This window comes from Lytechinus variegatus, chromosome 1 (genome assembly GCF_018143015.1).
Source record: "Lytechinus variegatus isolate NC3 chromosome 1, Lvar_3.0, whole genome shotgun sequence".
Lineage (NCBI taxonomy): Eukaryota > Metazoa > Echinodermata > Echinoidea > Temnopleuroida > Toxopneustidae > Lytechinus > Lytechinus variegatus.
Window position 1 is genome coordinate 60034799 of NC_054740.1, and position 16637 is coordinate 60051435.

A 16637-nucleotide genomic window follows, 5' to 3' on the forward strand; every position below is an offset into this window, starting at 1 on the left:
TTTCGTTTCAAGAAGAAAATTCCCTCGACTTTTTCATCACAATAACGGAGAGAGAGAAAAATGCTAATATAACTCGGCAGTCCATGGTAACAACACTTGACTGAAAAAAAGACTGACACTTTTAAATAGTACATCGAAATTCAAGTATTTGTTTTAATACATCAGATACATTGCTTTATTCAACAAAATAATCGAGAGCTTCAGGAATATGATTATATGCAAACAGATAATCCATTGTCAATATGAGGTTAAAATTACAAATAGACAAAAAAAAGATATGCTGACGAAACGTGAAAACCGCTTGGTTTAGTTGGCCAAACATTGAGTAGTGTAACCAAAAGGAAAAGGAGCTATATTTCAAATGATTATGAGATTGGATTAGAGGTCGATTTGATTTTAAGGCTTTCATGCAACGTTTTATGGAGAATATTCTTTTTTAGGAAATGATTGTAATCTTCACAGGGTTATATGTCTATCTATATTCTCACCAACGATTAGACCCCATTCCTTTACTTGCCCCCTCCTTTAATCCATAACCTTAGTTTGTTTGAGATGAAAAAGAAATTAACACCCTTATTTTTTTTCCAAAAAAGGACAGCAAACTGACTCGGAATGTGCAATGGGCTTTACTTATTAAAGATGTCAATGTAATAATAATCAATGAGATGTATACAAAGAAATATTTTAATTGCATCTTTACAGAATTGCAAATCTCAAACAAAAATTTTCAGCACAGATCTGTTTGCCCGAAAAGCATATGCATACTTAAAGAATTATGAATGAAAAGATATAAAATAACAGCAACATTTAGTCAATTAAAAGCTTTGTCGCTAATTTTTGTAACCCTCCTCTCAAACTTCAATAAAAGATCATTTGTTTTAAAAATGCACTTAAAAGGCACAGTACAGGTTCTTGAGCGAAATGAATACCTACATGCACATGTAAAACCCACTGGCAATAAATCAATAGAAAATCTAACTAATCGATCTTTGTTCAATAAAAGAATCCACTAAAAATTGGCACACATGTATAATGATGTAAAGTAAAAAGGAATGATCCGAAATTACATATAACATATACACAAGAATCAAATTAGATTATCAAATGAATTATCTATACAATTCAGGAGAAATAGCATCGCGTTCTTCAAACAAATATAATACTTCAATGATATACCACAATCATGCATGTAAAATTTAGTCTGTCAAATTCATTAATAGATACATTCTTCAGTTATAGCCAAACTACAATGATTTTCCTCCCTCCTTGGCCCGTTGCATAAAAGTTACTATCATAGTAACTTGCCATTCAATAGTAACTACAATGCTAATCAGCCAATCAGAATCAAGGATTTGAGGGCAGTTACCATCGGATGGCAGAGTTACTTTATCAATTGTAACTTTTCATACTACCATTAAAACAAATCCAATCTAAATTTTATGGATGACTTTAAAGGGGAATGAAACCTTTGGAACAAATAGGCTTGTGTAGGAAAAGAAAAATCGAAGAATAAGAATAAAGAAAGTTTGAGAAAAATCGGACAATAAATGAGAAAGTTATGAGCATTTAAATATTGCAATCACTAATGCTATGGAGATCCTCCCATTGGCAATGCGACAAGGATGTGTGATGTCACTGATGAACAACTTTCCTTTTGGTGGACTATAAAATACCCTCAAAATGTCTCTTTTTGCTTTTTCTTATGATGATACAAACTCTTTATCCATGATGTATTTTTAAAAAAACTATGTATTACATGCCCTCATGTAGAAAGAACACATGATCTCTGGATAGATGTGATAAAAGAGGCAATTCAAGTGAAATATATACTAAAGTAATGGGGAGAGTTGTTCATCAGTGACATCACACATCCTTGTCGCATTGCCAATGGGAGGATCTCCATAGCATTAGTGATTGCAATATTTAAATGCTCATAACTTTCTCATTTATTGTCCGATTTTTCTCAAACTTTTGTTGATCTGTTTCTTTGATTTTTCTGTTTTCACACAAGCTATCTTGTTCCAATGGTTTCATTCTCCTTTAACAAATCAATTAAAACATGCAGTTAAAGGCAGGTTGCCAAAGCATTCATGTAAAGTAGCCCCCAACATACTAAGGTTGAGTTGATCAGAATATTAAAGACAGTGTAAATACCTACAAATTCAGATATGTGCAGCATAACGTTGTAAATATGATCGCTTAAAGGAAGATAAGTTCATTTTATTAAAAGCAGAAAAATTAGAGGGAAACATTAGGGAGGGTCCGATGAAAATCCTTCAAATAATAAACCGGAGTTATGAATTTTTTAATTTTGTGACCTCACAGACGAGCAGCTCCTCTGTTTGTCATGAGATATAAATTGCCAACATCCCAAAGTTTTAACAATAATACATAGGATTTATATAGCGTCTTTTCCATTTTGATTAAATGCTCAAGGCGCTTAGAAGAGAGCAAACATAAAACTGAACTTAGAAAAGGCACATTATAAATGAGGGAGGAAAACTTTGTTTTCAAACCTAGTACCTGCTGGTGAACAAATGCAATTTCAGGTTGCCATTGAAGGATGTTGCAGAGTTTGAGTTAGTCAGCTCCTGTGGAAGTGAATTTCACAGGGCCTGCCTGGCATGAGCAAAGGATCGATTGCCCAGAATTTTTTAGATAGTGGAATAAGTCATGAGACTTGATTTTGTCTGTTTTTGGACAAGAGCCAACAATTTTTTGTTTAAATGTCCACTTTTGCTTGGGATTGCCAAACTAAAAAATCATAGCATTTCTCCAAAGTGGAGTTGAACCCAAAGGTAATTCAGAAATACATCATTTGTAATAAATGATTGTCATATAAAAAAATATTAAGTTAAACCATCACCTATTTCAATGCATAGAGCTGCAAACTTTTAATGCCTACAAAAGATTTATTGCAAGAAATGATCTAATTCTATAAAAAAAAAAAAATTATCAGATACTAGTTCATTAAAGAAAATTAAAACATGATTACAATAATTTACAAGAATATGGAAATAAAAACGACACATTTATTGTAAAATAGAGCATTAGAGACCCAGCAACATTTAATATATATTATCACCTTAAAATTTCAAAAATGCAGGTAATTCCATATTAATTTGGCATAAGGAGTTGTTCAAATTCAATGTTTAGGACACAATAGTAAGCACTGTAGATGAATATTAAGGATGTTATTCAGAGTACAGTTTAGCTAGTTGTGTTTTAGGGTACCTGTATTCTGAAATGTTTTATAAAATACCATTGAAAGTGTCTGTTTGAAAAATCCTTAGCGAAATTCAAAGCAAAATTAACAATTAAACAATTAGTAAATATTCTGTAAGCTACAAAGCACAACACATGTTTTATACATTCTAACTAGGCAACCTATGATGCAAATTTTAATGAAAGTTATGATGCTACTTATAATAGTATTCAGAATTCAATCCCTTTCCATCATGCAAAAACATTTTCAATGTGTTACATGAAAGTATGTGGCATTTAGTTAAAGGGAAATTAAACTTTACTTGGATGGTAGTGGATCATATTACCAAACACTTATCATGAATTTGATCATATCAAACACATTATTCCAATAAAATTCACCAAACTTATACCTACTAAATGAAAATATGCAGAAAATGTTTTTCATTTTTACGACATCAGCTTCCAATCGGACCCCTCTTCGCAAGTGAAATATTTTGGTCACTTGAAAGAAAAAGGTATCTTTTTACCGAACATGTGTTTTCTATGGGAAAACAACAAAGTCACTGATGAGCTATTTTGACCATATTTTATTGTTTTGGGGATATAAAGACTTCAAAATTGTGTTTTTGATAATTTTTCATCATTTTTCTATTCAAGTTCCCTTTGGAAGTTGCAAAGGTTTGAGCGTATTTGATTATTTTCTGACGCATATGATGCGCGCGTTCGGTAATACAAGGCCAGTCGGTAATACAATCACTCACTATACATGTAAAATGACTTGTGAAGTAGAAATAGTAAGACAAACTGTGTGGTGTAAATTTGAAAGAAAAGAGACAAGGAATATAGAAAGCTGAGATTTTTTTTGTTTAAAGTTAGATATTGAAAGCTACATAAAATTTCAAAATAGCAATGTAGTGAGTAGATAGCAATCTAGATGCTGAAGATAGCTCTCTAATTTGGGCTTGTGCATAATCGTCAACAAGTCTTTGTGATTGTTTCTCAGCGTCTTTTCTTCCCTATCACGCTTACCAAATATAATAGCATAGACAAAAAATTAATAGGTTCACTTTAAAAAAATATAAAATTCTGCCTAGAACTTGAAAAAAGATGTCATTTCCGTAAATCTGTACTGAACCACATACATGGGAGTTGTCAATACCCTACATCACCATTATATTAATTAAACTGCCAATAACCAAAATAGATAGTGTTTACAAATTTTCAGACCTTCCCGACTTTTATTCAAGCTCTCATAATCCCTCTTTTCTCATTTTTCTTGTTGAATTTTGCTCAACTTGTAATTCATGTTTGTCTCCCTTACACATGGCCATGCAAAATCTAATGATTAGTAACGAGAGAAGGGAGGCCGGGAGAGACACATTCTTTTTTATTTATTTAACATTAAACATACTCGCAGTATAGCATGAACACCATCTTACCCAGGTTTTTTTAGAAGTTGTCTTAACAGCAACTACAGTACATTTCATTCAAGGTTATTTTATAAGATTTTTGGTCACTCTAGGATGATTATTTCTCTAATGCTGTTGTATAAAATTCAAAATTCAAGGGGAGGGGGTATCATCCAACCCCCCATCAAATGTCACTATCATGTTCAAGCGCTTTAACTGATGACTCACAGGGCTAATGAAGCTGCCTCTGGCCGAATTCAAAAGTGGATGCGACCAAGCACATGGAGTAAGATTAACCCGCTGAATACTGAATTCTGTAATTCCCATAGACCTTGTACAGTTTGCAACCAGTTCCAGTTGGCAACAGGTTAAATGCTTTGCTGAGAATACAATAGCACACATGATTCGTCTCTTCGATCCCCGCCTGCTTTTTGCAACCTCTACCGTCATTGCACATGGATGAATCAAGGAATAGAAACTTCAAGATTCTTGGTGTCAGAGAGAGAAAGCCGATAAAACCGGTTTCCTCCGTGAGTGTTACTGTTTACTTTTCATTGCTATCTAAGCGAGTCCTTCAAATGACACTCGATGGTCCCGAGAGGTCGTATTTCCGAGAGGGGCCAGGATATCGAATAAAGAGAGACATTTGAAATGCGCCCAGGAGCAGACCCATGAAGTTGGGAATCTAGAAGAAGGAAAAAAAATAATCGATATCATGATGATTGTGCCAATACATGTAACCAACATCTAGGGTAATCCCAAAAGAAAAGTGCGTTGAACTTTGTACCATCGTCGTCAGGTGCAATACGGGAAAACTAAATAAACACAGGCCGCATCAACAACCTGTTTACTAAATTCTCTCATTGGAGCTTTGGTCATATTCTGTACCAGTAAAATTGAATTCCTCATATTTTCTGTAATTAGATCATTTCTGATTTGGAATACAACTTATGGAAATAACCATGCTTAAGTTAAACCAAATGCCCCCCCCTCCCATCCTGCATGGCTCAGTTAGGGGTAGAGCGAAGAGTTTATCTATCCCTTATCTATACTTGAACTTGTTTGTATGAATTATGTCTATTATCTATTCTTATCATTATGGAAATGTCACATTTGTAATGTGATCAATAACTGTGATCTTGTAATTATTATCACTTCCATACAAAGCAACACACTTGGTCTGCCTCTCCTTGCACACCCATGCACTGCCAAAGATCTAGGCCCCGTCTCACAAATAGTTACGATCAATCCAATCAATCGTAACTCTATGGAAATCCATCAGTGTCATAATTTCTTCTACAGGAAATTTGTAAAATGTCCTTTGTAAACAAAGGAGAACACATCAAATTGTCAAGAAATCAATGAATCTTTGGATATACATTCATATCTAGAAAAAGATTTTGAACAAACTTGCATTTTATATGCTGACGTTGCTGGCCGTCCATAGTTGCGATCGATCAGATCAATCTCAACTCTTTGTAAGACGTGGCCCTAGAATCTCTCAACCCCCAAGTCAGATCTTGCACCCTTTACTGTACAGGGCTTGCTTAGTGACCCAACATTAGGAATTATTCGCCTAACTTGCTCAGATCAAACTCACCTGAATAAATGAGTCCTGGACAAGACGTCCATACAAGAACCACTGCAACGATACTAGCAATCCCACAAATGATAGAGGAAAGGGGAGGGCCTCAGTACTTTTGGTTTTGATGACCTGAGCCTAGAAAAAAGGAGGAAAAAAATTACTTCCGATTGAATGAAATGTACAGTACAACGCATTTCTTTGAAGTGTACAAATAATCATTCCCAAACTTTTCAGACCAAAGGAAAGTCAGAAATATCTATTAAAAAAGGAAAGGGACAAACAATCAAGATTTGTCAAATACTGTGCATAAGATCACCTAGCAAGCAGGCCACTTGGGTGACCACTTGCTATGGAAAGTAATAAATAGAGACATGTTAGTGCTTTACAATGACAACGCAGATATCTCATGAAATCCAAATAAATATTAAAATAATTGCTTTGAAAACACTTTATCATTTCATTGCTTTTGAAATTCCTCATATATATATGTTACTTCCTTTTTTGTGTGTGAGTGCGTTTTAAATGGAATTCGTCGATGACACTGTTACATGTAGGTCCCAGATGTTACGCCAAACTTGAAAGACAAGGCTTACTAAACAACGTTGCACAGACTTTTCAGGTTACAGATTAATCGCAAAAATGTTAAGAAGGCCTCCAAGTCTCTTTAGAGTTTACGAATATGTTCACTTACCACTACACTAAGAGGTGCTGCATACATGAGTACTGTTGCGAATGAGGATGCTAAGCCTATGTAGTGAATGGCTGTTGCTGCTGATATGTCCATGAATTTCACAGCCCCTAGTGTTGGATACAAGATCAGGCTTGTGTATAGGAGCTTGGAATGCACATTCTTCTGCAACAAAAATAAAACAAGTCAAATGAACATATTTTTGCTTTTATAATAGGACAAAAAGTGAGGAAAGTTTGTTTGCTGTACTCCCACTTCATTCAAATATGACCCCCCCCTTGAAAAAAAATGTTCTGATCGACCTAGGTTTTAATATTTATGACCTAAAAAATGACAGTGTCTCCTTTTTACAAATTATATTCTATTGTGGGAAATCCAAAACAGAAAAGTTTGAGGAGCTTTTGTATCATTTTTAGAAGACATAAACATATGCCATGCCAGACTGACTGTCCCTTGTTTTTTTTCCCATTCTGTTAAAGCAAACATACATTTTTTTTTCCTGGAAGGGGGAAGGGGTGCTAAGCATAAATCTGTGGAGACGTCGTGGTCTATTGGTTGCAACTCTCATCTTTCAATCTGAGGGACATGGGTTCGATTTCTAACCATGGCGTATTTTCCTTCAGCAAGAAATTTACCCACTTTGTGCTGCATTCAACCCAGGTGAGGTGACTGGGTAACCGGTAGAAAGAAATTCCTCGAATGCTGGAGCACCCATATGGCGACTCGGCTATACCCGGGGTCATAAAAATTATGATACCAATTGTTTAGCACAGTAGAGTATATTAATATCAATCAGCTGTGACACAAAGACCAATTACAAAGCTGCATGAAAGTATGAATGGCATGCAATTACATGTAAAACCTGTGGTGTTTGAGAGCCAATCATGAAGGAGGAAAGATCTCAACCTTCCTAGGCCAATAGATTTCCAGAATTTACTCCGTAAAGATGAGCGAGTCATGCACACCAAATAGTACACATGAATCACGCACAGTGTCAGTGCTGACAGGCTGCATGAAATAGTGGTAAGAGTGCTAAGATAAACAATACACTTACCTTATCATTTGTGTTTAAGTAATAGACAAGTGTGTAAACCGTTTGAAGAATAATACCAACTCCATTGGTAAAAATGACTGTCTGATCCTTTATCAGTACACCATACTTGGTCCATAACACTGTGCTGGAGGGCCAAAAAAAAAAAGAAAAGACGTTTATACTAAAAATGTCCCTGCTTGAAAAACAAAACCAAAAAGACAAACATTAATATAAATAAAATTCATAGGAATGTGTGTAGCCCAATATACATGTATCTAGAAATTATTCATTCCGAAATGCACTTTTTATAAAATCTCAGATCTTTTCACAGATTTAGGGGAAATTTTCACTGATAATTTTCTTTTCCTTATATTAGATCCAACTTCAGGGCCGAGTAGGCCTCCTCTTAAAGCATAGTTTATCTATACATGTATACCTATATCATCATGCCTATAGTAACAATAGTAACAGTTATTAGATTTATAAAGCACTTCATACTTGTGGTTGTAAGAGCTTTACAACACTATAATTATTATCATTCCCCCAGTCAAAGGATCAATCACTATTCCACACAAAGTACACTTTCTCCACTCCCTGGGGACTATCCTGGCCAGGCAACCATTTATCAGTGCACACATGCCAATTTAATCACATTGACGTTCACATCAAACCAGATACCCATTTAACACCTGGGTTGAGAGTGACAAATGTGGATAAGCGCCTTGCCAAAGAACATTAATGCTGGGTGAGATTTGAACCCCTGACCCTTTAAGATAAAAGCTATGCATGAGGTCATTATAGAGTACACTTACTTTATGATACCTGCGATGAATGGGAAAATGGAGATGTTCTTGGTATTACCCTGTGATCTGATCTTCATGCAAATTTGTCTACAAGAAAAAAGAAAATGAAATGGTAAGTTTCATCAGCCCAAATACAACATCAAATGATTAATAATAATAGTAATCCGCTTTTTTTTATATAGCGCTTAATCCATCGGAACGACGTGTCTAAGCGCTTTACAGATATATTATTACCCCGGTCATCGGATTCAATCAGTCATTCCTGCACACAATGTGTGCACATCCTCCACTCCCTGGGGAGTGAGTATTCACTCCCTGGGGATTAATGTTTGTATTTACATGAACTTATACATACTTACAGCTGCCCACTGATAACTTCTATTGAAAAATTTACCTTAAAGTGGATAACTGAACTTATAAATTTATTTGTTAATTCCATCAATGGACAATTCGTTGAAGTTAAAATTGCACTTCACGGTGTAAAACTTTGCAGGTACAAATGTAGTCCCAATGTCATGGAACACTCCAATGCCGACGACATCATACTTACATGCCAGTCAAAAACAGACCAATGGTAGAAATGGTTGCAGATAAAGACAGTGCAGATTGAAAATCCATGATGCATTATCCTTCTTTAAAAAGGATGATTTCTCCATCAATGGTCCAACTTAAATCTTTCTGGATCTTGATGCCACTCACGATCTATGGATAAATAGATTTTGAAAAAACAACATATTTCTATAAAATTCTCTTAAAATTTTCAATGATTCTTTGCAGGCTATCGGCCAGTCAGTTGGGGATGTTTGTCATGTTCGAACCAACAAAAATTAACAGCCAAGTTTCCCAATGACATTCTGGGATGACGCACACATGCACCTTGCATTTCTCTCTTTCACAAAAATTCTGAGGTGCAGCATTAAGTGAGAGGCAACCAATATCTGAGTCCAACATTGACATCAAGCAACCTACTCAAGGATAATCTAAACTTCTGTCTTCCCTGAACGAAGTGTTGTTTACTTATACCCCTTTCAAACTGGCCTCTTCATTTTTCTCCGGCAAACTTCTCCAGTATGCATTCCTCACTTCCCGGCAAAGAAAAAAATGTACTCTTTCGCACTGGCATCTCTTCCCCGGCGAAAGTCAACGGGTGTTTTGCTTGGGCGGAAGTCAGTACGGACCAGGTGTCAATAAAATGCATGCTTTTTTAATTACAATTTTAATCAAACTCTTTCCTTATTAATTGCAGATACCTAATTAATTTTAAATTTTATCACTGAAGTTTGGAGATGATGGCTGGAAAACACTTCTCTGCTGATCAGCTCATTCAGCATGTGCATGCAAAATTAGAACAAACGAAAAGAAAACTGTAAACCTTGCTTCTTACCAAAATACAAAAAGGTGTAAAAAAATCTAACATACAACACATTTTAGGAATATTATAAGCAAAAAAAAAAAGAATCAAAGTATTTTTATATTTTAAGCACATTTTCAGCATGTAAAATGACGCTTTTATAATTGATATCGTCAGTGAAAAAAACAAACTGTACGTTCGAGGGTATTTAACTCGATGGTATTATCGAATCGCTCATAAAGCATGGCCTTCTATGTTTAGCCACGGAAGTAGCAAGCGCGGAATCTCAGTTCAGGGGATTTCGGGGAGAAAAAAATGACCTCGGAGTCTGACATCATTAAAGAGAAGTTCTCATGTTAGCTTTCATACTGCCCGTTTCACCGGTGATCTTCGCCAGGGAAGTTCTCCACCTCTCGAGGTGGAGAAGTTTGCCAGCGAAGTTCTCCAGTGTACCTTTCATACTGGACACTTTCCCCTTTGCCAGAGAACTTCGCCAGCGAAGTTCACCAGGAAAAGCACAGTATGAAACTTGATTGTTCAGCTGAACTCCGCTGGCTTCACTCACCAAATACAGAGACCGAAGTTCTAGCGCAATATGTACAGGGGACTCAATGGCCATATGTTTATGTACTAAGTTCGTATAAAACAGAGAAGTGAAGTTGCGCGACAGCCGATGATTTTTCCCCGTTTTTTGGCAATTAATGCCAAGAGGGAATATTAATTTGCATTTCAGTTACATTCATTTTCAAAAGTTTGATTCATTAAAGACAAAAATTGAAGAGCCCCTACGGGGGATTTTGCATTGTAAGTCCCCTAATGGTGGCTGCATGATAGCGAGCCCTCTGTGTACGAGGAGAAATTAAAAAATAAAAAACTCCTCGAAACAGACAGCTGCCAGCTGTCCAGGTTATGTGGTGTGTCGGTCACTTGTTCACTGCAACCATCCTGCCTGTGGGGAATCTACAGATAGGACTATGGTATGCCAATGCTGTACATAGCACACACTTTGAAAAATCATTAAAATATCACTTTTGTGACCAAAATTACTGATTTCCATACAGTTGCAATTTATTTTTCATAAGTAACTTAAGAATAATTTTTGTGTTCACCAGAGCGCTCAAAAACTTGAATTTTTTGCATATTTTTGTGTACGCCCTCTATTGGTGGAAAGTAATATGGCAAGAAAATTTTCATTTTTCAATCTCTATATTTAATTAAGAAAAAAATAATTTCAAGAATTAAATTTACATAAGAGCCAAGTTATATGATGAATGCCTGTAATGAAAACTGACAGTGTAAGAAAATCAAGCATTTGTCCCATATAAAAAGAGAAATTAAGCCAAACATTGCCACCATTATTTTGCCACACATGGAGATATAACTGAGAACAAGGTTATAGTTGAGACCTTTCGTTTTCTGTGACGTGCCATGTGGACGTACGAGATTAAGGAATTTTGGGAGCACTGCGCATGCGCGAAGTAATCTGTGACGAGCCTTCTCGTCCACTGACCAAATCTGTGACTCGTATTTGAGGGTTTTGACGTTCGGTGTCATAGTGCTCGAACGAGCGCTAGTTCGTACATGATGACGTCATCCCAGCTTGGCAAAAATGAAGCCGCATCAACACTCGAGTTTCGTTGATTCAGCAGGGCTGGTAAACTGCAAATTACTGCTTGTTACCAGCTTTTCCATTACATTTAGTGTGTCCTGTTTTCAGACACTACATATATCCGATAGGTAATTGATGTTTTATTTCCAAACAACCGTGTTTTTCTGCTTTTTGCGCAAGAGTGCAAATGTTGCACCCACAGTCGCCCCCACTGGTTCGTAGCGTGATGCTACGCCTGATTCTCCGGCCAAGCATCGGCCCACGGCCCGCTCGCTATCACGCTGGTATATGCTGTGGCGTGGTACGGGTACGTCGACTTAAATCGAAACTGTTTTCATCAATGTACGAACGTGATACTGAATGAGCGGTGTCACCACTTCCGGTGAACTAGGAATACGTTGCAGTCGCAGACAATCGAAATCTCTCTATTCATAACCTTGTTTATTGAATGAGTGGTGTCGGTGTGCACTCACCGTGTACAAAGTCGTTCGTAGGAATGGGAGTGGAAAGAAGTCACCAGCCCTGACGAAATAAATGGATTGGTGACTTAAACCAGGATAATGCCGATAGATGATGAAAAAGGGCAAATTACACATTGATTTTTAAGTCTTTTTTTGTTCAAACAAATGAAATGCTGATCAGCTTGATCAGTGACATTGTAAATTTTCAAACTGTTCCTACAGTGGTTTGGACTTTGGTAACTACTTACTTTCAAGTGACCAAATATTTCACATGCAAGTTATATTAAGTTTGATATCATTGAGTTTATGAAAGTTTTCGGTAATATCAGGATTCAATATTGGCACTGACAATTACTGCCACAAATACAATTAACAATAACAAATTTTGCAGCACGTGGGACTGGATAGAAATAAAAATATATTTATTGGTCACGGACCTGAACCTCCAATTTTCATATCATTAACATACAAGAAAACATTCCTGAACAAATCAAAATCATTGTGCTATTATGCTCACTAAATTGAATAAAAATAACATCGGTATAAATTGTTTCAGAAGCTGATATTTACCCTATTTACAACGCGCGTCTATCCCTTCGTCTACTCAAGCTCAGCAGCTGATCCATTCACGTCATCAATTATTGTTCGCGATCGCCACGTCACGTCATAAACCATGGAGGTGCCGTGGCCGAGTGGTCTAAGGCGCATGGCAATACATGGAAAGTCCGGGGTTCGATCCCCGGCCGCGGCACCTATGCCCGTGAGCAAGGAATTTAATCTACAATGCTCTTTTATCCTGCTTTCAAATAAATGGAAATGCTATATGCTTTATTGGTAAGTAGGTGTGCACTTGTTTAAAAAAATAAAAATAAATTTTTTTTTAAAAAATGAACACTAGCGATCGTTGATATCTGAACTTATCTGAGCTTTAGATGATGCGATTGATTGCAACAAAACTCGAACAAGCCTTTCATCATTATAAACTTGTTTTGTGTATATGTGTATATCTATCTATATATACAGTGCGTATCAAAAAAGTTTACACTTTGAAAAAGAGCTGGGAATTCAAAAATATACAACATGAGGTAATTTTTCACATAATATTGGTTTGCGTCTCATCTATCGAATGGAAGTAGAACTAGAAGTTTTGACAAAATCTTACTTTTGAGTGAGCACTGTCCATTTTTGTAAAGCTCGCAGAAATCTGTTTGCGCAGAAATGCTCAAACAGATTACACTTTTAGTCAATTGAAATAAAACGGATACATTCAAGCATTTTGTAACAATTTGCCACCCAAATTGAAATTTCAACACCTAGTAAGCACAACTTTTACCCTTTTTTATGCCAGCTGGATCTGAGGACATAACTGAATCGGAACAAAAGTTTATATCAGACATCTCCAGCATTTTTCACTAAGTTTTATCATTTAAAGTGGGTTTACATTTCATTTTTCATTTAATACTTGTTTCTCCACACTTTTCCCAAGCTTTAAAATGATTAACAAAATGAAAATGAAGCCTGAGCCATTTTATGTAAATCACAGCTCAGTGTATCGTCACGATGGCCTCGGTGTGTGGGGGAGTGTGGTGGGGCGCAATGTACTCTTCGAAGTGTTTTGGGCAAGGGAATAATTTAAAAAGGGTAAAAGATATCATCTAATCAATTTTACTAGCTAAATTCCATGTATTCTTCATGATTAAGGTCTACTTTTATTCGCACAACAATTTTCAAGTTCTGCGCAAATCATTTTTCACCAACTTTTCAAAAATAAGTGGTGCTCACTCAAGCGGAAATATTTTTCGACATTTATATCGTCATTTGCTTAAAATGGATCTGTACCATGGTTAAAATGTGTAAAAATCTTCAGGATATTACAAACATATAATTTTACAGGATTTTTTCAAAGTGTAAACTTTTTTTTATACGCACTGTAGATCGATAAACTTTCTAAGTGATGATGCCAATTAGACAAATACCCCCAACACGGGCAAAGTTCTTTGACCTTAAATGACATCTGATCTTGGTCATGTGACCTGAAACGGACACAGGATATTGAAGGATACATTGTTGATCTCATGTCCAAGTTTCATGAACTAGATCCATAAACTTTTAAAGTTATGATGAAAATTCTGCACATACACCCAACATTATCAAAGTTCGTTGACCCTAAATGTTCAGGGACCCACTTGATCTTGTAAACCTCGTGGTTGCTCCCAAGTGACTCGGCAAGCTCGTGCAGAACTCGCAGCTGGTCGTACTAGAATCGCGGGAACTCGTGTATGGAATTATATGGTAATTTATGCAAATTTCTAGTTCGATTTTTCACGAGTTGCCAAGAGTTTACGAAGAGTTTCTCACGAGTTTAGCGAGTCTACTTCGAGTTGTTCCGAGTTTGATCGAGTCTTTCAAGAGTTCTCGAGAGCTTGACAAAATTTTGAATTTTTTAAAAATTGCACGAGCTTACTGCGACATCACTCGAGTTGCGTCGAGCTGCCAAGAGCTGTGCCGAGTTGCTGCGAGTAACGGAGAGTTATCAAGAGTTGAATGAAGAGTTACCGCGAGTAGCCCAAAAAATCAACTCGCCACAACTCGAACAAACTCGTACATCCAACTCGGCTCTGTGTGAACAATGCATAAGCCATTTCATGTAAATCACATATCACTGTAAAGCAAATAACATCTCGATAGCCTCGGTGTGTGGGGGAGTAGGGTGGGGCACTCTCCGAAGTGTTTTGGGCAAGGAAACAAGTTTAAAAAGGTAAAAGATATCTTCAAATCAGTTTTACTAGCTAAATTACACGTTTTCTTCATGATTAAGGTCTACTTTTATTTGCATAACTATTTCAAAGTTCTGCGCAAATCATTTTCACAAAATTTTCAAAAGTAAGTGGTGCTTTAATACTCAAGCGGAAATATTTTTCGACAGTTTTGTCGTCATTTGCTTAAATGAACCTGTACCAATGTTAAAATGTGAAAAAATCTTCAAGATATTACAAAATTATAGTTTCACAGGATTTTTTCTAAGTGTAAACTTTTTTTGATACGCACTGTAGAATGGGGGTCGGATGTGCGGACACTTAATATTTTTGAAGCCTTCTTTTTTGTCTTTGGATTACACTATAAAATAATTGATTCAATGGTTTTAATCATCTTCTATTTTGTTCTCTATAATATTTGCTAACGTTTTGTACTAAAAATTGATGAAACTTTGCTTGTAAATATTTCCAAATGACTTTCTAAAACTGATCGATATATATATTTCTATTGCACTGACATGCATGAATGGGAAAGGAAAAGTCTCTCATACACATCATCCCTTTCACATTTTGAGCTATATTTTTCTTCTTACTAAGTCCACCACAAGAAAAGGTTAATTTGAATAAAAAGAGAAAAATCCAGCAAGTATAACATTGAAAATTTCATCAATATTGGATGTACAATAAGAAATTTATAACAATTTAAATTGTCGCTTAATTTCACTAAACAGTATTATTATGCACACCCTGGTCGGTATCCAAATGAGGAGACTGATGAGGTCATTCACTCACTATTTATTTTGTATTTTATTATGTAATATGAAATATTCTAATTTTGTCCTAATTAATTCCTCCCAGAACATGTGGAATTTGCATTGTTTAATACTATATGGTTCAGTCAAGTTTGTCCTTATGGTAAAATATGTAAATAAATATGAAAAAAAGAAATAGTAAGTGATGAACATCATCGACTGACCCATTTGCATGTCAAAAAGTTGTGCATATCACCGTTTTGTGAAAACCAAGCGAAACTTCAAAATGCTATTCCTTTTTTTATTTTACATCCAATTTTGATGAAATTTTCACTGTTTGTGTGTGTGATTTTTCTTAATCAACATTTTCTGGAATGGACTTGACCTTTAAGAATTATCAATTAGAGCAGGAGAACGTTTCAGAGAAATTTTAAAATTCAGAGCTTCAACACCATTCGTGGGAAGAAATATCCTTCCTGCATACCCGCATCTAGTCTGTTTTGCGAGTTAAAAGAAATCTAATGTGGCTAAAGTTTTTTTGCAATCAAATCTGATGTGACATAAGGTAGCAATTTTATACCACCCCTGTTCTCATTTTTAATAGAATGTCTAAGCTTTCATCGAGCGGTAAGAAGAATTATTTTGAATTCCTCAACCTTTTCCCATTTTGGGGCGCTCATCTTTTCTTTTGAAAACAGGTTTTGTTTTTATCACAGCAAGTCCATTGAATTCGAGTTGATAAGGGTAATACAGACACAAGAGACGTCTTTATTTGATTTAAATTTGAGGAGATATCAAAAACTTCGCGCTTTTTGCGGGAGAGGGAAATTACCCCCTCCCTGCACCCCCCCCCCCCCCGGAGCACGCTTCGCGCCATCCGTAAGTGTTGACACGCTTCGCACGGTATACCGCACCTCCAATAAAATCTTGGCTACGCGGTTGATAGGGACATCGCATGTTCAGCCACATTATAATTCAATAGT

At 36.0% G+C, this 16637-nt stretch overlaps 1 protein-coding gene across 1 annotated transcript; it reads right to left on the reverse strand.

The window, feature by feature from the left end:
- Window positions 1-4505: 4505 nt before the first annotated feature.
- LOC121418553 (sugar transporter SWEET1-like) lies at window positions 4506-12823 on the reverse strand. The gene is made up of 7 exons (XM_041612485.1): window positions 12717-12823; window positions 9276-9427; window positions 8735-8812; window positions 7944-8067; window positions 6893-7054; window positions 6217-6336; window positions 4506-5301 (listed from the first exon to the last, which is right to left on the reverse strand). The coding sequence occupies exons 2-7, from the start codon at window positions 9341-9343 to the stop codon at window positions 5191-5193; spliced, it is 663 nt and encodes a 220-aa protein (XP_041468419.1). The 5' UTR covers window positions 9344-9427; window positions 12717-12823; the 3' UTR covers window positions 4506-5190.
- Between the last annotated feature and the right edge of the window lie 3814 nt (window positions 12824-16637).

Coding starts and splice junctions, on each gene's coding strand:
- LOC121418553 (XM_041612485.1), bottom strand. CDS start 9,343: ATGGATTTTCAATCTGCACTGTCTTTATCTGCAACCATTTCTACCATT. Junction 8,813..9,275: donor GGTCTGTTTTTGACTGGCAT/GTAAGTATGATG, acceptor TTTTTCTTGTAG/ACAAATTTGCATGAAGATCA. Junction 5,302..6,216: donor TCCAGGACTCATTTATTCAG/GTGAGTTTGATC, acceptor TCCTTCTTCTAG/ATTCCCAACTTCATGGGTCT.